Genomic DNA, 22,017 nt, shown 5'->3' with positions numbered 1-22,017 from the left:
GTTCTGAGATCTAATCTAGGTCTCAGACTCTTGTCTTTTTTGGGTATGAGAAAGTACAGAGAGTAAACTCCTGTTCCTTTCTGGTGTTTTGGTACTAATTCTATTGCTTCTTTCAGTAGCAATGCCTGAACTTCTAGCCCTAGAAGATCTATATGTTGTTTTGACATATTGTGTGTTTTCGGTGGGATGTTTGGAGGTGATTTGAGAAATTCTATGCAATAACCATGCTGGATAATTGCCAGTACCCAATTGTCTGTTATCTCCTCCCAATGTTTGTAAAATTGGCTTAGTTTCCCCCCCACAGGTGTTATGTGTTGGGGATGTGTGACTTGGAAGTCACTGCTTGTTGTGAGGGGTTTTGGGGCTTTGGAACTTCCCTCTATTTTTTTGGAATTGTCCCCCTCTATATTGCCCCCGCTGATATTGGCTTTGATAAGTGGGCCTTGCTTGTGAGGTTGTGGCCTCTGTAGGTTGACCTCGAAACCCTCCCCTAAATTGTGTTTTGCGAAATGTGCCTCTGCTTTGTGGGGAGTAGAGTGCGCCCATGGCTTTTGCTGTATCAGTATCTTTGAGTTTTTCAATAGCAGTGTCGACTTCCGGCCCAAACAACTGCTGTTCATTAAAGGGCATATTCAGCACAGCTTGTTGTATTTCCGGCTTGAATCCTGACGTACGCAACCATGCGTGTCTCCTTATCGTTATTGCAGTATTTACTGTCCTTGCAGCCGTATCTGCTGCATCCATTGCTGACCGTATCTGATTATTGGAGATACTTTGTCCTTCTTCTACCACTTGTTGTGCCCTTTTCTGGAACTCTTTGGCTAAGTGTTCTATGAAATGCTGCATTTCGTCCCAATGAGCTCTATCGTATCCTGCCAAAAGTGCTTGTGAATTGGCAATACGCCATTGGTTAGCTGCTTGTGCTGCAACCCTTTTACCCGCAGCATCGAATTTGCGACACTCCTTGTCTGGAGGTGGTGCATCTCCCGAGGTATTGTAATCGTATTTATATAGCGCTTACTACCCCTGACGAGGCGTCAAAGCGCTTTTCGATGAGTAGCACGCTACTCCGGAACCCAACAAGAATTAGTGATGGATTAGTATAATTTAATAATGAGTACAGTTTTAGTATTATTATGAGTTAATTTGAGCCGCGGATATGAGAGTTTGTTAGTTAGATTGACTGGAGTAATGGAGGGGTGGAGGAGGAAAGAAATCCAGAAGTGTTAATTGGGAGTATATTTCTTCATTTACTCAATCCAAAGGCTTGGGATGAATAAAGGGGGGCGGAGGGGGGAAGAGTATGTGGAAGGGTTAGGGAGAGCATAGTAGCAGGGTGAGATGAATGCAGGAGAATTTGCTCTCTTGCGAGCTACCCCAACAACCACAGAGTCTGGTGTTAATTGCTGCGTAATATAAACAGGGTCTGTTGGCGGTGGCTTGTACTTCTTCTCCACCCTTGGAGTTATGGCTCTGCCTTTTACAGGATCCTGAAATATTTGTTTGGAATGTTTTAGCATTCCCGGGAGCATAGGTAAGCTTTGGTATTGGCTATGAGTGGAGGAGAGTGTATTAAACAAAAAGTCATCCTCAATTGGTTCTGAATGCAAGGTGACGTTATGAAAAGCAGCTGCCCTTGAGACCACCTGCGTGTAGGATGTACTGTCTTCAGGTGGCGACGGCCTCGTAGGGTAACAGTCTGGGCTGTTGTCTGATACAGGAGCATCATAAAGGTCCCATGCGTCGGGAGCATCTTGACTCATTGCAGTACGAGTCGGGGTTTGCATCAGTGGTGGAGTGGCTACCGGTGATGTGTGCATTGATGGTGGTGGAGATGGTGGTGGAGTTGTTTGTCTTGCCACCTTTACCTGTGGCTGCTTGTCCTTTTCTTGAAAGGCAAGTCTTCTTTTCATCTTAATTGGGGGAAGAGTGCTTATCTTCCCTGTGTCTTTTTGAATGTGGAGCCTTCTTTGAGTGTAGTCTGGCTCAACTGATTCAAGTTCCTCTCTGAACTTATGTCCTTGCATCTGGGAGGACAATCCCTGTTCCTCTGTGTAGGAACCTGTTTTCGGTTCCGAGGCTGGATGTATCGGAATCGAAATCTTTTCGGTTGCCTTTTTGGGCTCCGAGGAAACCTTCTTTATTTTCAGCTTCGTGGTGTCTCAGTGCCGAACCATTTCGGTGCCACTGTCTGGCCCGAGATTGTTGTGTGGCGGTATCTCGACCGGAGTCGGATGACTTCGCCACATGCATGCCCTTTTTTGGTGACTATGATCGGTCACCTATTTTTTGGGTTAAGCCATGGCCTGTTGGCAGTGGCGTCCCCATGGCTTTTGTTGTCTTCTTGTGAGTTTTATGTTTCGACGTCTTACTCGCGGTTTTTGGCGTTTCTTCGGGATCGAGCTCGTCAGAGTCCGATTCCTGGATGGAGAAGGTTTCTTCTTCCTCCTCGAAACGCCCTTGTCCTGACGGCGCCGACGCCATCTGCAGTCTTCTCGCTCTTCGGTCTCTTAATGTCTTCCTCAACCGAAACGCTCTACAGGCTTCACAGGTATCCTCCTTGTGCTCTGGAGACAGACACAAGTTACAGACCAGATGCTGATCTGTATATGGATACTTGTTATGACATTTTGGGCAGAAGCGGAATGGGGTCCATTCCATCAGCCTTGAAGAGACACGTGGCCGGGCCGACCAGGCCCCGACAGGGGATCGAAAAAAAACCCGAAGGGCCACCGGGGCTCTTCAAAAGTCGGTGTCGATCTGTTGTAACTAACCCGATACCGAACGCAAACAATACCGACGATTTTTCCGAGATTCTAACTAACTTTCCGACCCGAAACACTGAGCGAAAAGGAACACGTCCGAACCCGATGGCGGAAAAAAAAACAATCTAAGATGGAGTCGACGCCCATGCGCAATGGAGCCGAAATGGGAGGAGTCCCTCGATCTCGTGACTCGAAAAGACTTCTTCGAAGAAAAACAACTTGTAACACTCCGAGCCCAACACCAGATGGCTGGAGGTGCACAGCATGTGTATCTGCAGCTACACATGCCATCGAACATATATATATATATATATATATATATATGTTAAAAAATGCCTTTGGAACTAGGGAACTAGGTTCTAGTCCCTGTGATTCAGGGCAAGCCACTATACATACATACACACACACTGCATGCATGAATGAAAAAAAATATAAATATCTATTTTACAGTCACCTCTATGCTGATTTAGAGATTACAAATAGAATCCCAGTCTTTTCCTACCCAAGCCGTCTTTATTTCGAGTTCAAGGAAATAAAATAAAAATAAAAATATATATATATATATATATATATACACACAACAACAAAATACAAACGTGATCAAGGTGCAGTATGAAACACTAAATAAAAGGTAAACAATTAAATGCAGTATACCAAGAAACAAAGCAATCACACGTTGCCCGCACAAACAAATGTAGCCAACGTTTACTCAGTTGCGGAAACAAAAGAAGAAAGTAGCTCCCACAAACAAAGCTATAAAAAGACAAGTAACTGGGAGAGGCTCCATGGGAGGGTTAAAAAGATGAAAAATAAGGCAATCTAGCACGCTCTGACCACATTAAAGCAAGCATGTAAGTGTGCCATTGAACACAATAATTGAAAAACAATGGCAGACTGGAAGCCCAGTGTCTTCTAAATAAAATGTCTTGAAGAGACATCACATGCACTATCTCAGCGAGACATGAAAATAAAGGATATTCCTTTTTACGGAAGTTTTACAAAAATGAAGTTCTCCATGTAGCTGAGCTCAGTAAGGCTAAATTCTAATACTAGGATAGCAGGTTAGCTACTTAAGTTACCTACATCTTGTACCATCAGAAGTAAGAATGTCATCATCATTTTTCTAAATGTTTTTTTAGAAATTTGCTTTCTTAAAAAAAGAAAAAAAAGAAAAAAGAAAAAAAAAATAATCACTAAATGTGGAGGAGAAGGAGCAAGGTGTGGACAGAGCAATGGTATGCCTCTCAATACGGATTGTTAAACCCAGCTTCAACATAAGAAACATTGTGAGAACACTTATTTAAAGAACTTTACTTTAAAATGAAGAAGAAGTTCTACTCCACTACCAGAACCAAGTTAGCCCACCCCAAGGAAAAAATTGTACAACTCGATTTGTTTTATAGCACAATTTCCATATTTTTACTGCATTCGGAACTTTGCTATGCTGTCAATTTTATTATCACAATTCCTTAGTTTCATTGTTTGTTTAAAACTCAAAAAAAAAAAAAAAAAAAAAGTCTGCAGTCAACCAAATATGCTCTTTATACATATATACACTCATATATAAATATATATTGTATTTTGTCAAAACATTAAGTGACAAAACAGACACTGTCACGCACCGTGTCTCACCAGAGCCCTAAATCATCCAAAAGAGATGCAAGGGGTTAACCATTGTTAACTCTCTTCCAAAGTAACCATGCCAGCTATAATGTCTACCCACATTAATATCACCCACAAATATTAGCACCTCTGACAACCCCAGATTTAGATACTACAGAGCATAAGGGCCATTTCCTTTGGGCACATAGTGCCCAATAGATAAAATGTCCAAATACATCATTGCCATTTGAACAGAAGCATCCAATCACGTTTAAACACTTAGGGATTTGCTGGTGTGCCAAAGATGAAGTGGTCACCTTTCAGTCACAGAACAGTTTACATTAAGAAAAAGCATTTGTTAGGGAGATATAAAAAAATAAAAAGAAAGAAGCATTGTCCATTGTTTTGCTTTCCTTCGTTTTAACTGTATTTTGTACAAAGTTGTTGAAACTGTTTTGGTTGCAGTCAGAATCAGATGGGTGCAGCAGACGAGATTTTGGAACAATGGCATCTCAGCTACGCTGTTTGAGACTTCACAGATTGTCCACAATTAATTACATACCTCGGTTTTTGTCCATCTACAAGAACTAATCATTTCTGGTCGCTGACCAAACGTACTGAGCACGGACCAATCCATTTTCCACATTTAGTGCAGACACAAAAATGAAAAATCTCCAGGAAACAAATGAAAACGGATAACAGAATCCGCAAAAGGAGGAGTTGTAGGGTGAGCAGTGGACACATGCACGTAAAGCTTAACAAAGACGTCTCCTCTCACACCATCCTTAAGATTTAAGAACAGCTTTATGACTCTGCAGTCACCTTCAAGTCAGAGGCACATCACCAAAACAGACCTTAGGTACTTTTTGTAAAGGCAGCCACAGGGCTCGGTCTGCTTTTGTGCCAAGTAGTTCATAGACACATCTTGCTTCATTAGGAGCAGGCACACAGCCCATGCAGAGGCAGACCTGATGTAATTGGTTTCAAGAACGCCAATTCATCTCAGCTAGGGAAAACAATCCGCTTTTCTTCATCAATTCAACAACATACACTCAAGTGTGCAACGACAAAGCACAACTGACCAACAGTTAATCTTTTATCCTTGCCATATTTTGATTGATTCCCAGAAGCTTCACCTCCAGTATTTGCGGAGCAGGTTAATTCCCCAACGACTAGCTCTGGCTTTTGGTCCTAAAGATACCTATCCAGTCGATATCTGACCCAAAGGAATGATTCCTAAGCCCAGCTCTTGCCCCCAGGAATCAGAGAGTGCTTTCCAGTGTGTTGTACTTGTCTTTGAAGCTCTTGAGCTCCAAAAAGTGCTTGGTCCGTTTGCTCTTCTGGCTGGAGGGCAGGTAAGTCACTTGAATGGTGGATGGCTCTGGAGCTATTGTGAGATCTTTGGCTGCAGATTGGTGTTGCCTCTGATTACTGACGCCTCTGGCTTTAATACTGCAACAAGAATGAAAATAAGAACTTAAATTAATGAAGAGCTGCAGAGTATGACAGCGTCACCCAATTTTATGGCAGGAGAGGGTGAAAGGACAAACCAATGTACAGGATGCCCCAATGCCACCGTTTGCAACTAGGAATCGCCTCCCTTTTATATTCAGCATAGACTAGGACCAGTCATTTGTCTTTTAAACAAACATACGAAATGGCAGGGAAGAAACAGTCAACACTGGCATGTGTTGCAACAATCTTAAATTTAAAGCCCGACATGCACTGCTTAAGGCCTGTTTAGCCTTCACATCACATTTATGCCGCTCTAGCTAATCCTAGCCCGACACAAACAAAAGCTCCCAAAGACGCCCCCATAAAACCTAACAAGTGATTAATACTCAATACCAAGACCTGTAATTGATACAACTGAACAGCACACCCAACACACAAGGATTTATCACTTAGGTTTGTGTAATAAATGCTCCTTGAAGTGCGTTCTATTCCCACGCATAGACCTCTACTACATTGGCATTCCTACCAAATATAGCAAGTTTGATCAGGCAAAATGCTAGGACCTGCCACATACCACTTAGCTCTTCCCACAAAAGACATATTACAGCTACACACTCACAACTAAGCGTATGTATCTACTTTTCACCACAGATGTCACACAAGTAATAGTCAATGCTGAATAATTAATAACTTACATTGCCACCAGCTCTTGAAGAGCCTCTTGATATTTTGTAAACTCCTTCTTGCTGAAGACCTGCATAATAAAAATCAAAGGGAAAATACTGGTATTATAGCCTGATTTGCCACAACATGACCAGAGCATGTTATAAGATCTCAAGCACCACATGCACCAAACACTTCCCACACAGGATACGACAGCCAAAAATGGCCACCTTTAATCACTCCCTTCAATTACACTAAATCAACTGTATTCTGTACAAACGCTAGATAAGGTACAGGGGAAAGTTAATAAAACAAAACTGCTTTAAGAAGCTTCAAGGTTAAGTCGTAAGCACCAAAAACATCTAAAATCACCAAAATTAAAAAAGGATAACCGTTGCCAAATTTTTATTTTAAAAAAGCACAGAATTCAGTGTCTTGAGGCGGAGGTGATGGCCTGGAAAAAATGACCAATTTCAGTACTTGCTAGTTCCCATCATTTACAAACTTTCTTGCATGCTCCAGTGTTACGTTCCCTCTCAATGCTTTAATATGGAAGTGGCCTCCATACGCCCCTATAACATCAACTTAAAGTATTGGATCCTATGCTCTATAATTTAGCTCTCCTTGTCCCATGACCTATAAAAGCAAACAGGACCGACCATCATTCTCCTATCTTCTGCATCATCTTTGTACATTGAAGTACCATTGGGACAGAATAAGCTCTAAAAAGCAATAAACATAATAACCTCTTCAGGTGATCGAATTGTGACCCATAGTGCTAACAGTTCTAGCTCGAGAACTAGGCTAGGACACTGAGGAACCAAGATAGTAAACCTCACAAGGTGTAGGAGCCCAAAGTGGGAGATAGTTCAAGAAGAAGCAACTTACCCCTGTACCATAGCGGGCTGCTTCATACCCATCAAGCAGCGTATCTATCAAAGATTTACGGACTCCTTTGAACGGAGTAGTAGAATTTCGCAGTTCTACCAGATACGAGCGGAAATTCTTCCCAATTAAAGAGCGGGGGTGCTTCCCAGCATCCAGGAAAGGCAGTTCTGTAAAATAAGAGTGCAGGTTGAATAATGGGAAACAATACAAGCAATCTATTTTGTCACTGTACAGTGGATACACTTCAGGCCAGTTTCATCTTTGTGATTCATAAACCACGGCTTTGTTCAAGTTATAAGTGTACTATTTTTGGATCATTCATTAGAAATGTAAAGCATGAAGCATAAGGAATGTCTTGCTGACCTTACATATACCCTTATCAGGGACACACTGCAATAGCCAAAGGCAGATCTTGCAATAATTATGAATTATATGCATGTGATGCATAATTCAATCTCAAACACAACAACTATTTAGCTCATAGGATGTAATGTAGCACCTGACACACTGCAAAAGTTACCCAACACACTTTGATGCACTGAATAATAAAACTGAGGTACTATGGGAAATGTTTTCCATCTGGCATCAATGTCCATAATTAATGGACTGTGGTTAAAAGGGGGGAGACAAAACCCTTATTCATTTAAATGGGATTCAAAAGTGGAAAAGAAGATTCAATGGTTAAGGAAAGGGTGTGTTTCACTCTTCATGCAATTCAAACTAAAACTCCGGGGACTCTAAGCAGCAACATAAAGTCAGGTTTTAAAACAGCTGGGATGCCAAGCAGACGTTTATTCTGGAATTTAAAGAAGCTTGTTCTTATAATATCATTATTATTCTTCGAACCAAGACAATCATTGTTTGTGGATAACTTTATGACTACATCTAATAAATTAATATAGTTTTTCTTTCACAAGAAACTTCTTTTCTAGGGCATGTTTGTGCCAATAGCTACCGTTGTCAACATAACTACAAAATACGAGAGAATGCAGAGCATAATCTGCTTTTTACATAATCGAATGATGCAGAATTTCTTTTCCAGTACCAGCCTATAATGTTGCATATTTGGAGTCAGCCCGACTGAAACAGTTCTTTATTTCCCAAGGTCACCTGGCTTGGACATTGAAAGTAACAGATCAGTACTCATTTGTATACTACAAAATAACTTCCAGTGCTGCTGAAAGGGATACGTGTCTGAAGCTTCCTGTCGGAGTCTCCAAGGCTGGATAAATACTGCCCACTCTGGAGCCATTATTGTTTACATAATGTCACAATTGAGGAGATCCTACACATCTGTGTTGGGGAGATCCACAGGGAGGGACAAAAAGCTTTTTAGAAACTGTCCCCAAGTGTGAGGGCAAGCACAGTGCTTTCAGCATCTCCTTAGAGAGGTCTATAGCTGGTGAGGAGCTGGATTGCCATGTGATGAAAGGGCCAATGCAGAATAAGACATGACTGCACAAGGCCCAGCTGACTGAAGACTTGTGTGGAGAACACCTCAAAGAACCATGACTGTCCAGATGCCATCAGGTCTTGGCAGCCAAGGTGACTTGTAAAAACTAGTGACCAAAGTTCATGGATAAATAATAGTGGAGAAGCAGCAGTTTCCACCAATAGGACAGTACTCTTTATGGTTTGGGAGGAATGGGTTTGATTACTTAGGCTGGAAAGTCAATAGCTAGGGTTCAGACCTCTGTGTTGGCCAGAATTTCAAGTAAAGCCACATACTATGGAACCATGGTCCTAGACATATCACAGTAAAGATGCTATTTTGTATTTATCTAATTAGTCACTATGGCCCTTAGGTATACGTTTTTTTAATAAACATAATATTAAAGCCACTGAGTTTCAAAGTTCTTATAAGTGCTGTTCCATATGAGTGAACTCCATGTAGGGTCAAAATTATTACATCTAGAGCATGGAGTAGAAACATTAAAAGTAAGTTGCAGTTCGAGTTTCTAGACTGGAAATATAAACGTTCTACTTTTCTACAAAACTACAGCAGTTGGTTGGCTATTTATTGCTGTTTTGCACTGTAGCTGGATTTCTAGCCACCCCCCCACAGTAAGTCTTGACTACTCTCACCTAATCCTAAAAAGGTTTGTACCTAAAAGTACCTACTTGGTTATCCAGTTACAATGAAATGAAATTAAATTGGCAGCTATAAATAGTAAATGACAGAACCCACACAGGAAACAACACATTTCCACAGATGGCAGTGGAACCCTGAGAAAAAACCGCGGAAACAAGTTAAAGAGATTTTGTTCAAAAATCAACAAACATATAGACTCCGGACAGAGCTGCAAGGTTCGAAGGCATCTTAACCTGCATTCAGGAGATCACTGATGGGGAAAAAAAAAAAAAACATGCAGTGCAAAGGCAGGTTAGTTAGGAGAGCTTAGTCCCTTAGGCTTCATGCTCTTTGCCCCAGATGCAGACATTGTTTATTGTATGTGGGACATTTAATGATTAAGCATTCATAACCAGTTTTTTTCACAAAGATATCCAGGCCAAATTTGTCCCCGACTCCACTCGCCTCCCACCCCCATTAGGGAATCTAAAAGTACCCAGGGTTGTGGATTCTGCTAGATGGATCAGAGAAAACAGCCAAAATTTACAGCTATTTTTTTGGGGGGGACGTGGGGTGAACATGAAAATGTACATCTGCAAGCATATGGCAAGCTGTATGTTTTTTTAAAAGACACTGTCAGCTTACAGTGGGCTTAGAGCCCGCCCATTGCTTACCATTGTCTGACTTTAGTGTAACTCATTTACTTGCCTTTTACGCGCTTATATGTGCTTTTCTTCATCTTGTGTTTGACCGCTCACCTGGAGCATTGCCTCATTATTTGTGTGCCTCCGCTGCATACTTTAAGCAATACATTTTTCTTTTTGGTGAAGCACTCGACAAGAGTATGCATGTTTTCTAGCAGCCTCCGTTGTGTACTGCTCTCCCATCCATGCTTTATGTTGCTCTTTCCCTCATGTGCTTCTCTCCCTCGTCCCCTTGAGTGCATCTCCCCTGTATGATTTTATACTCCGCTCCAAGCTGCTCTCCGTCTTGCCACTTTACTTATCTTCTGTCACATTGACCTTCACATTGGTTTCTCTCTGTGGTCTGCCTCTGCCTACTATGTTGCTTGCCCCCACCCACGCCCTATATTGGTTTTGCTCCACCCAGTCTTCCATTTTACTTCCCCAAAACTACGCAGTTTTGTAGTCCCCATTGTAGGAAGTTGGCTCTGTATGCACTATTTCAAAGGAAGGAATAGTATGCACAGAGTCCAAGGGTTCCCCTTAGAGGTAAGATAGTGGCAAAAAGAGATCATTCTAATGCTCTATTTTGTGGTAGTGTGGTCGAGCAGTAGGCTTATCAAAGGAGTAGTGTTAAGCATTTGTTGTACACACACAGGCAATAAATGAGGAACACACACTCAAAGACAATTCCAGGCCAATAGGTTTTTGTATAGAAAAATCTATTTTCTTAGTTTTTTTTTTAAGAACCACAGGTTCAAGATTTACATGTAATACTTCAAATGAAAGGCATTGCAGGTAGGTACTTTAGGAACTTTGAATTAGCAAAATAGCATATACAGTTTTCACATAAATCACATATAGCTATTTTAAAACTAGACACTGCAATTTTCAACAGTTCCTGGGGGAGGTAAGTGTTTGTTAGTTTTTGCAGGTAAGTAAACCACCTACGGGGTTCAAGTTTGGGTCCAAGGTAGCCCACCGTTGGGGGTTCAGAGCAACCCCAAAGTTACCACACCAGCAGCTCAGGGCCGGTCAGGTGCAGAGGTCAAAGTGGTGCCCAAAACGCATAGGCTTCAATGGAGAAGGGGGTGCCCCGGTTCCAGTCTGCCAGCAGGTAAGTACCCGCGTCTTCGGAGGGCAGACCAGGGGGGTTTTGTAGGGCACCGGGGGGGACACAAGTTAGCACAGAAAGTACACCCTCAGCAGCACGGGGGCGGCCGGGTGCAGTGTGCAAACAAGCATCGGGTTTTCAATAGAAAGCAATGGGAGACCAAGGGGTCTCTTCAGCGATGCAGGCAGGCAAGGGGGGGGGGGGGGGGGGGAGGGGCTCCTCGGGGTAGCCACCACGTGGGCAAGGGAGAGGGCCACCTGGGGGGGTCACTCCTGCACTGGAGGTCGGATCCTTCAGGTCCTGGGGGCTGCGGGTGCAGTGTCCCTACCAGGCGTCGGGTTCTTAGAAGCAGGCAGTCGCGGTCAGGGGGAGCCTCGGGATTCCCTCTGCAGGCGTTGCTGTGGGGGCTCAGGGGGGGCAACTCTGGCTACTCACGGTCTCGCAGTCGCCGGGGAGTCCTCCCTGAAGTGTTTGTTCTCCACAAGTCGAGCTGGGGACGTCGGGTGCAGAGTGCCAAGTCTCACGCTTCCGGCAGGAAACACAAGTTGTTTCAAAGTTGCAGTCTTTGGTGAACAGAGCCGCTGTCCTCTGGAGTTCTTGGTCCTTCTAGATGCAGGGCAGTCCTCTGAGGCTTCAGAGGTCACTGGTCCCTGGGGAAAGCGTTGCTGGAGCAGTGTCTTTAGAAGTGGGGAGACAGGCCGGTAGAGCTGGGGCCAAAGCAGTTGGTGTCTCCGTCTTCTCTGCAGGGTTTTTCAGCTTAGCAGTCCTCTTCTTCTTAGGTTGCAGGAATCTATCTTGCTGTGTTCTGGGAGCCCCTAAATACTCAATTTAGGGGGGTGTTTAGGTCTTGGGGGTTAGTAGCCAATGGCCACTGGCCCTGAGGGTGGCGACACCCTCTTTGTGCCTCCTACCTGAGGGGGCACATCCCTAATCCTATTGGGCGAATCCTCCATCTGCAAGATGGAGGATTTCTAAAAGTCAGTCATCTCAGCTCAGGACACCTTAGGGGCTGTCCTGACTGGCCAGTGACTCCTCGTTTTTCTCATTATCTCTCCTGGACTTGCCGCCAAAAGTGGGGGCTGTGTCCAGGGGGCGGGCATCTCCACTAGCTGGAGTGCCCTGGGGCATTGTAACACGAAGCCTGAGCCTTTGAGGCTCACTGCTAGGTGTTACAGTTCCTGCAGAGGGGGGGGGGGAGGTGTGAAGCACCTCCACCCAGAGAAGGCTTTTATTTCTGTCCTCAGAGAGCACAAAGGCCCTCACCACATGGGGTCAGAAACTCTTCTCTCAGCAGCAGGCTGGCACAGACCAGTCAGTCCTGCACTGAACAATTTGGTAAAATACAGGGGGCATCTCTAAGATGCCCTCTGTGTGCATTTTTTAATAAATCCAACAGTGGCATCAGTGTGGGTTTATTATTCTGAGAAGTTTGATACTAAACTTCCCGGTATTCAGTGTAGCCATTATGGACCTGTGGAGTTCGTTTTTGACAGACTCCCAGACCATATACTCTTATGGCTACCCTGCACTTACAATGTCTAAGGTTTTGTTTAGACACTGTAGGGGCATAGTGCTCATGCACCTATGCCCTCACCTGTGGTATAGTGCACCCTGCCTTACGGCTGTAAGGCCTGTTAGAGGGGTGACTTACCTATGCCATAGGCAGTGTGAGGTTGGCATGGCACCCTGAGGAGAGTGCCATGTCGGCTTAGTCATTTTCTCCCCACCTGCACACACAAGCTGGAAAGCAGTGTGTCTGTGCTGGGTGAGGGGTCCCTAGGGTGGCATAAGACATGCTGCAGCCCTTAGAGACCTTCCCTGGCATCAGGGCCCTTGGTACCTGGGGTACCAGGTACAAGGGACTTACCTGGGTGCCAGGGTTGTGCCCATTGTGGAAACAATGGTACATTTTAGGTGAAAGAACACTGGTGCTGGGGCCTGGTTAGCAGGGTCCCAGCACACTTCTCAGTCAAGTCAGCATCAGTATCAGGCAAAAAGTGGGGGTTAACTGCAACAGGGAGCCATTTCCTTCCACCCATCCCTTACTCTGTGTTGCTTCCACCCATATTTACAAATATTTTTTTAAAAAAGAAGCCACCCAGTGTTATTTTGTAGGCATACACATCTGCTGCAGGCCACGATATAAGCTTAGTTTTTCACTCCTTTTTAGCCATTCTACACAGCATCAGGAAAGGCAAAGTATTCAAGTTTTCTCTACCTTGCCATGGAGATGAAAACCAGAGTAAGGTTCTGATGCCCAATCAAGAAAGCCCCCCAAAAGGTTGATGCAGATTTTGTGTGTATCTTCCCAATCATACATCCTAGGGTGGCCAAAATACTTTTTGGTGGGCCAGGGTGAGAGCAGTTGCCCGTGGCTAGGGCTGCTTTCCCACAAAGGTAATACATGGTACTTTTTGGGTGGCTCCCTGCTTGGAGATCGCCTTCCTGCAGAAAGCAATAATCCACAAGGGAGAGATGTAATCCCCTTTCCAGGAGAACCTCTCCTACATTGATCAGGGGTTGGGTGGAGAGGGGGCTTGCGGGGGTGGGTGTACTGAGGCTGTGTTAGGCCACCAGGCCCCGATCAACATTATTATTAATAATAATAACTTCATGACACAGGAAAAGAGTACTAAAAATCACAATTGATCAAAAAGCTACAGAAACTAAACAATTAGGGAGCACTTCTACACTTAAAACATTAGGAAATTATAAGTGATTGTTTTAATAAGCTATTTTAATAGTAATGCAATGGACACATTTAGAGACAAACAAGCATATGCTAATTTTGCCTTTTAAGGCAAATAGATCACTAGACTCTCAACCCCTTGTTCTGCCAGCATCCACCACCAGGACAATAGCCCTTTCGACCAGCTACTGTACCCATAACGCTCTCTTTCCTATGTTGCCCAATACATAATGTTCACTCCACAATCTTCTTCTCTATTCCATCAATGTAGCTTAAAATAAAATAAGTAGCTTTATCTAGAATCAAGATATTGCGATTACATTTGTATTTTGGGTTGCCCTCCAGCTTGAAATAGGCCCATGGCCCTTTCCTTGCCTGTGGCTAACTGCAGTTTTCACAACTGCAGAACATATTCAAGGGAGGCCAGTGCTGGGCCAGAAAAGTCAAATGCAGTTACATTGCCTTAGATGTATGCACTTATGGAATTTTGAAGGTAAAACAACAAAGCTATTCCTCAAGAGATAACTTGCTTATCCACAGTGTCTCCTTGTACATGGATTCAAGGGAGGAAATACTTGATAATGCATTGTTGATGTTGCCGGTTATCAGAATAAATTGAACTTTTCTTGTATGTAGGAGGACAAATAATTAAAACAAATCACTGGCTTACCCGTGTGATTTGAGTAAAGTAAAAGCAAGAAGGTCTAATTAACCAGACTGGATCTAGAAAGCTCTAAGATGAAATACCAAACCATACAGAAGTGGCCTGAAGCTAAACATTTTGATTGCACCTAAACTAATAGTACAATGAGTGAAATAACTGGGGTGATAGGAAAGGCTTAAAAAAATTAACACATCCCAGAGATTCTACAGATCTTGGTCCTCAAGATGAAAGAACCCTGTCCACTTTGCCTCATGCAACTAACACTGAACATACTCATACAAGAGTACATACCTGAAGCTCTAATGGCATCCAGTGTCCTCATTCTGTATAAATAGTTATAGCAACCTAAAGAGAAAGAGATACAAGAAGCTTACAGAAAAGAAATGTCAGGGGGGGGGGGGGGGTTTGTGTGGGTTATCACTCACTGACAACAAGGTGGGGGGGGGGGGGGGGGGGCAGATATTCAAAAGTACCAATATATGTTCAGTACAATCTTCAGCAAGTACATCTTTACGAGCCGCTACAGAATAACCATTGAAGGTTCCAGGTTAGACTTTTTTTTTTACAGCCAACTACAGATAGCTTACTTCTAAAGGTCCCATGCAGATTAAGGAATAACATATCCCATATACACCAGTTAAAAGAAAGCCTGCCAGAGACTGCAGTGTCTCCTTAGTGGATGAGGATAAAAGCACATCCCTTTAAAACTGACTGCCTGAATTAGTGAGGTAATCCACCTCCTCATGTCCCGGTAGATATTCCGGAGGGGGGAGGGGGGATGTTTAGGGAAAAAGTGTGCCCAGATTACTGCCCCATTTCTGAATAAAATTACTGAATCAATAAGAGGTGTAAAACTGGGATACCTTCATGTCCCTGTTCCTCCAACTCTTGCAATCTGCTGTCATCCTCTGCCAAAAGCTGAGGTTCATACTTCACCTCTTGGACTTTAGACAGTCGCACATCGATCTCTTCCTTTAGGTCCTAATATTGGGATTTTGGGGAGGGGGGGGGGAAAGGGAAGAGAGACACAAGATACTGTCAAAAGTCACAGTGCAGTATCTACACAGAACTACAGAGGGAACATAATTAATACTGTATAAAGTTCATTTTGAGAGGATGTAAAAAAAAAAAAAAAAAAAACAGCAGACAAAGAAACTCTGCAAAACTTTGTGGGGAAAAATATGAATCAAGTGCTGATGCTGCAAAAACAGTGCTTCAAGTGGGCCAGATAAATTCTGCTGGGAATAGCTCACAAAAATAACATGCAGTATTTTAATTACATACATCTAATCAACATTCAACCAAGGAGGCCTCATGAAGCCAGAAGTCAGACAGCAAAACCTTTGGTGCCTCTTCATTTATTAGTGGGTGCAGTGCAGATTTAAAGTTTACCTCATGAGTTTTTCGTACATCTTGAGGCACCAACCAAAACTAAATCTCGAGGAACCCATAGTCAGCCTTGTTTCCTCACATGTCTAGAAGGATAATCTGTATATTTTGGCAGTTATCTGTACAAATGTCAACAACAATACCTGCTAACTTTAAGCCAAGCCAACCTTAAAAAAAAAAATTTTTTTTTTAAATCTGCCTCTTTATTAACAACTAGGAGGAAATTACTTCCTTCAACAAAGATTATGAAGTTTTACAAGCTATAGTCCAAGGGTGGATAGTAAAGACTGTAGTATTTCAGCTATCTTAGACAAATATAAATACAGAATTTTGAATGTTGGTCAGCAGCGGGTGGTCCTTGGTAGAAGAGGAATATTAGTATCCTTTCATTAAAGACTACTAATACTTGAGATGGAGAAAATGGCTGGCTAAAAATAATCCAGATAATGAAATCTTCAAAGTCAATAGGTGCTGATCGTTAGTCCAATGTTAACTATAATGAACTGCTGGACCATAGGTTTGGAACCAGTAACATAGGTTTGGAACCAGTAACACAGGTACTGTGTCCAATTCATGAGGAAGGCATTATCAATAACTATATTTAACAAACATTAGCAAAGACAATAAGTCTTGCCTCAGCATGGCAGTGTGATTGATCATTTTTTTTCTTCTAAGTCTATGTTTTAAAAATAAAGTAAGAAAACATGTTGCAGCCATTCCTTTGCAGTAAAATGTTAAAAAAAGCGCATCACTTATACATTTTAATAATAGAATAATGCGGGGCCTTACTAGTAGGGAGATGCGCTTGGAAAAGTTAAGTATAGAAATCCTTTTTAGAATTCATACACATCACAGAAACATATGCTTCTTCAAAGTAAAAAAAAAAGATGGATTACTTCATTTAAACCAGTGTGACATGCAGCCACTTAAAACACACATGATTGACTAAAAAAAAAAAGTATAAAAATGGAAAAAAGTATTATTAAAGTAAAACAATGGCCAACCAGAGTATGCACTAAGAGCTGTAAAGTACAATACATCTATATTTCTAGTTTATAGAGGAGTCAAGGAAGGTTGCATATTGGCACCTTTATCCGCTAATTTATATCTGACATAACTATATTCAGATTTATGTAAAAATTAAAAAGCGCATTGCCCAAACCGCAAATATGTTCCATTAGCTACATATAATGCGGAAGACCTAGTACCTATGTCACGTATGCATGCTAGATTGCAGCAGAGCCTGCTATCCCCAAGTAGCTATTGTTCAGTTAATTAATGTAAGCAAAACACAGTGTAATACTTTATCCTTTCAGGAAGAAGAGAACTCTGTGCCTCTTGATTACAAGAAATAAAGATATTGAGAAATATTCTATTATTGGTTGATTATAGTCTTTGCTAATATGATATTGAGAGTTATATCTACACATAAAATACTGGTGCAATTTAACAGAGTATATAGAAGACCATCAAAACATCTGATTATTTTGGCCAAGGTTTGCACCTATTCATATCTGTGAGGAATCTTTCATGGCCAACCAACATACATACAATTTTCATAAGGTGAAAGAACTAATGGAAATGCGCACCTTGGCACCTAAACACGTGTTGGGATTAAAACTGGGTAACAAAGCAGTAAAAGTGATAGCACTCAAAATGTATTAGTCTGCTGCAAGGAGTTAGACTATTGTCCTATGGGCACATGCGGTGTTACTTTTGTCCCAAGGATATTGATAGGTTTGAGAAGAAAATTATAGTCTGCTGAACTCTGTAATGAGGACATCTCAACTACCAATAGATGGTCATAAAATTACTAAAAATGATTAGTATGAAGAGAGTAAAACAGGTGCTACAATTGTATAATACTGAGAAAGTTCATACACATTTGGAATCTTTCCTATTATCATGTGCTGCTTTTCATCCAAAGACTTATATATGCAAAATAAACCAAATAAGATGAGATGGTTAGAATTTTCCACTTAATTTACCATGATGATGACATGTCCATTTCTATTTTCCTTCAGCTGCAAACATTTTTACAGATTCGAAATCTGGGAGAATAAGTTCTAGATATCCTGGCTTAAGATCACAACTATCTTAGTCTGTGCTAAAAAACAAATAACACCCACGGCTCTCTTAAATGCTCTAAAAATTATACAAAACGATTCCAAAAAAGTGAATAACCATCATAGACCTCATGTGTTTTTGGTTACTTTCTTTTCTAGCTTCCATTTTTGCTTCGTAGCTAAACCATTAGTACTCATTTCTTTCTTCAGGAAGAACATGACCATACGTACACTGCTTACTTCAAATATATATAAGTTTCTTCTTAGCAGATTAAATAAATGCTCTGTAGTTAAAACATTTCAGTGGGAGAATCTTAACAAATGACGAGAGATTAGGAGAACTTGTTTTTGGGATACAGAGTTCCGTACATTGGGAACATAATATTTTTGAGCAGAAGTGGTTAACTGGACTGTAGATTCACAGTTATCAGATAATGCCTATGACTCCAGGCATCATGAACCAGGAAACGAGTGTGGCCTTTCATTAACTCTTTATTCAAAATTAGATGCTGTAAACTAAGAAATGTGAATGAGAAAAAATAAACTGACAGTCCGCAGCCTACTTTTGGAATAAGTCCTGGGTCTCTGATCAACAGAAGCTATAGTCTAATGTGAGATGCTAGAAGACAGGAACCTTATATCACAGAGATGACCTTGACCAGCTCTTTAATAGCTGAGCAATTGCACTGTTGTTGCTAATGTACTCTATGAATGAAGTTCCTGGGAAGTTTACTATGTATTGCGTTATGAATGGATATGCTGTATCAAGCGCGCGCGCGCACACACACACACAGCTCTAATACATTTAAGAATTATGTTTCCTAAAGCATCTTTGTGTTTCTTTTGACAATCTGTTTGCCTGTAACAAGTCAACAAGATCAATACATATACATACAAAACATGTAACAAACATACAGGCACAAATTAATAACAAAAGATGGTCATGTATCACTCACCTTGGGTGCATTGTGCCCTACTGGAACATGAGGACCTCTTCGTGACTTCATAGCAAAACGCATAATTTGCCTTTTCACAAAAATAAACAGCAAAACAAAGACCTAATAAAAAAGAAAAACATTTTCTGAAACTGAAGGTGGAAAATGAGCTACAGAATAATATAGACCCCTCTAAAGGAGGTTTCCAAGCACAAAAATGTGGTGACTCCCTAAGATAAAGGAATGGCACCGTTCTAGGAATAGCTATCACAGGTCCTTACATTCTAGTTGCACTAGGTATGTCCTCAAATTGCAACTACTCAAATCAGATTCTCATGAACCACAATGCCTCAGAATAGGCAACCTTCATCCATGGTGCCTTAAATTGGTCTTTTCACACCCATACCACTCATAATGCACTGGTACAGGTTTTGGACTCTGCCCAAATTACCCTGAAATCATGAATATGGGGAGTGTGCCACCCAATAGCTGGGCGGGAAAAAATAAATACATGTGTGATCGCTGGTACAGCTCCTTGACCAAAGTGTGACAGAGGATAGCCACCCTGTTCTGACCAGTAATATACAGTCCGCCATAATCTTGGGGTTTAATATAGATTAAGTTTTACATATTGTATATGTATCAAAGTCTCTGCTAAGGGCCGTTACTCCTAAAAAGGGTGGCATGTGTTGACAGAGTGGACCCGAGTACATCAGCAGCAGTGACGATTTTCAAGGGTGTTCAATATCAGGGGTACACCAGCAAGATGCAATGTGTTTAAGCCCTCCAGGCCTTGATCAGTCATCAGGTTCCTGCACACACACACACACAAATATATACTCAGATTAATAAGTACCCTGTGGTGAGCCCACTAGGGAGATTCTCTGCAAGTAGGGCCACCGGCCTGTTTTACCTCAGATCAGCCCCCCCTCTGGATTTCTGGAGCAGGGCACAGGTGTATGCATTTTTCTTGATTTAAGATGCAGGTATTAACTGTAAGTGGACATCATGATTAGATCCACAGTGTTCTTTTGAATGTACAGTATGCATTATTTAGTTATCCAACATTGATTTATTCCTCATGTTATCAGTTCACCATGTTTAAACTTGATGCTGTATACATTTTAAGATGGCCGCCATAAACATTGGAGTAGGCTCCTTAACCTAAATGAGTCCTTCCTTGTCCATGCCTAGGAGCACTTATATTGGCGTGTTTTTACATGATCCCGATGCATGATCAAGGCCAGGAGGGTCAAAACACATTGCATCTTGCTTGTCTCGATTGATATTAAACACCCTTGAAACCAGGTACTGAGTGGGCATGTCGGTTTGCTGAAAAACATGTGTGTGTATATATACCCGTTTCTCCGTCTCTCCTTTTGTGTACACATATACCAGGGTATTACCTCAATAAGGACTAGCTATATGGATATCTAAATCTAGCACTTTTTTTCACTTGAGTATAGTGCTAGATTTTTGTATCCAGAAATACCAAACACATCTAACAGACAACCTTCTTTATGTAGACATGGATTTATTATAGAAATAGATGACATACCCCACTGCCACTCAACATTTAAGGAATGGTTGAAATTTTCAAATCTCTTTTTTTGTTGAGTTACTTATTTCACAAAAATATTAAGTCTGAGGTGAAATCATTTGTTCCAGACCACAGCATATACTCATGTTTACTATATTCAAGATTTCTAGATATTTAAAATGCATTTCAAGGGTTTTTTATGCTAGTTATGGATGTCAAATAGATTTTTTTCATAGACTTGTTTCTGAATTAGCAAACATTACATCAGAAAGCCCATGGTAGAACAAATGTTATGTCAGACTTTGATTAAAACTGATCCTTTGTTTTTCAGCGGAAGGCTTAGTAAACTGTAAAGGTGGTGAGCCAAAAATTTGAATGCACCATCAGGCCTCTAAAAGTCATAGAAATATTACTAGACCTGCGGGTTGAGTAACTTAAATAATCTACTCGACCTAACTGTAATGTACTTGACCCGTAAACGGGTCTCAAATTGTGTGATCCTAGACAAATAGTTTACAGTCACCTTTTTCTTCATTCTCACATATGATTGCACCTTCAAATATGTGAGCTCAGTGTTTCTGCAGTACAAAACACTCTTGTTTAATTAGACTAAAGTTTGCTGCATGCATCACAAGAATCTAGCCCCCATATAGGGGTCGCATTACCCACGATTTCTTTTAGTTTACTAACACCATTGCCATCAGGGCACTAGTGTTTCTCAGTTTGTTGAAACACTCAATTTTAATAAATATATTACTTCACCATTATGTAGTGGCATATTGTCATCTACACACAGAACATTTCCAAGAAACATCCAAAAACCTCTCTACAAACCTGCAGCTTTACTGATAAGACTATATAGTGTATTATTAATCTGTGAAAATTGGGTTTCAGAAAACATATCCTTTGCACATCAACACGTAAAAGTATTCTGATTTGTTTTCATCCTATTAAAATATTTTTTTCATCACACAGAATATTTAAAAAGGGCTTTCACAACTACTGAAATATATTTTGAAATGTTTGCACAGATGACCTAGTCACTTAAATGTTGTGTTAGGAAATACCCGATACCCTATATCCTTTTTTTATATTCTAAACAGAAGGTCACACAATTCACCTTACAAAGTCTTGGAACTCTGCAGTCAGAAGGAAAATTAACCTTAAGAAAAACTGACCTTTGAACGCTGTGTGAGCACAAAGCAAATGCAACATAAGAATATGATTTACAGGCATCTTTTATTGCGCCTCCACTTTTCAAATGAACAGAACCTGTTCTTTGTCAACTCACCAGAAAGGGCAAGTAAGTCCTAAAAATAGCTCGACCTGATCAAATAAGACTCGCCACAGCGAGTGCTCAAGGTGATTTTTCGAGCCCTGACCATAGCATACAGGCCCATCTACAGAAAGCCAAACATTCTGCTGTCTAATATTGCTTCTTCAAACTGTCTTTTTGGTGGTGCCTCTGTGAAACAATCTCACAAGAAAGGACC

General features: G+C 41.5%; 1 protein-coding gene across 1 annotated transcript in view; it reads right to left on the bottom strand.

Moving 5' to 3' along the window:
- Window positions 1-4,289: 4,289 nt before the first annotated feature.
- C12H1orf43 (chromosome 12 C1orf43 homolog) overlaps window positions 4,290-22,017 on the bottom strand; it is a 37,263-nt gene continuing 19,535 nt past the window's right edge. Inside the window, exons 2-7 of the mRNA XM_069218140.1 lie at window positions 19,006-19,107; window positions 15,458-15,575; window positions 14,886-14,939; window positions 7,374-7,540; window positions 6,518-6,576; window positions 4,290-5,819 (exon numbers count right to left, since the gene is read on the bottom strand). Of these exons, the coding sequence (XP_069074241.1) occupies window positions 5,630-5,819; window positions 6,518-6,576; window positions 7,374-7,540; window positions 14,886-14,939; window positions 15,458-15,575; window positions 19,006-19,107 (690 nt within the window). The 3' untranslated portion in view covers window positions 4,290-5,629. The remainder of the gene's footprint in view (window positions 5,820-6,517; window positions 6,577-7,373; window positions 7,541-14,885; window positions 14,940-15,457; window positions 15,576-19,005; window positions 19,108-22,017) is intronic.

This window comes from Pleurodeles waltl, chromosome 12, assembly GCF_031143425.1.
Source record: "Pleurodeles waltl isolate 20211129_DDA chromosome 12, aPleWal1.hap1.20221129, whole genome shotgun sequence".
Lineage (NCBI taxonomy): Eukaryota > Metazoa > Chordata > Amphibia > Caudata > Salamandridae > Pleurodeles > Pleurodeles waltl.
This window is presented reverse-complemented; position numbering and strand designations above follow the sequence as displayed.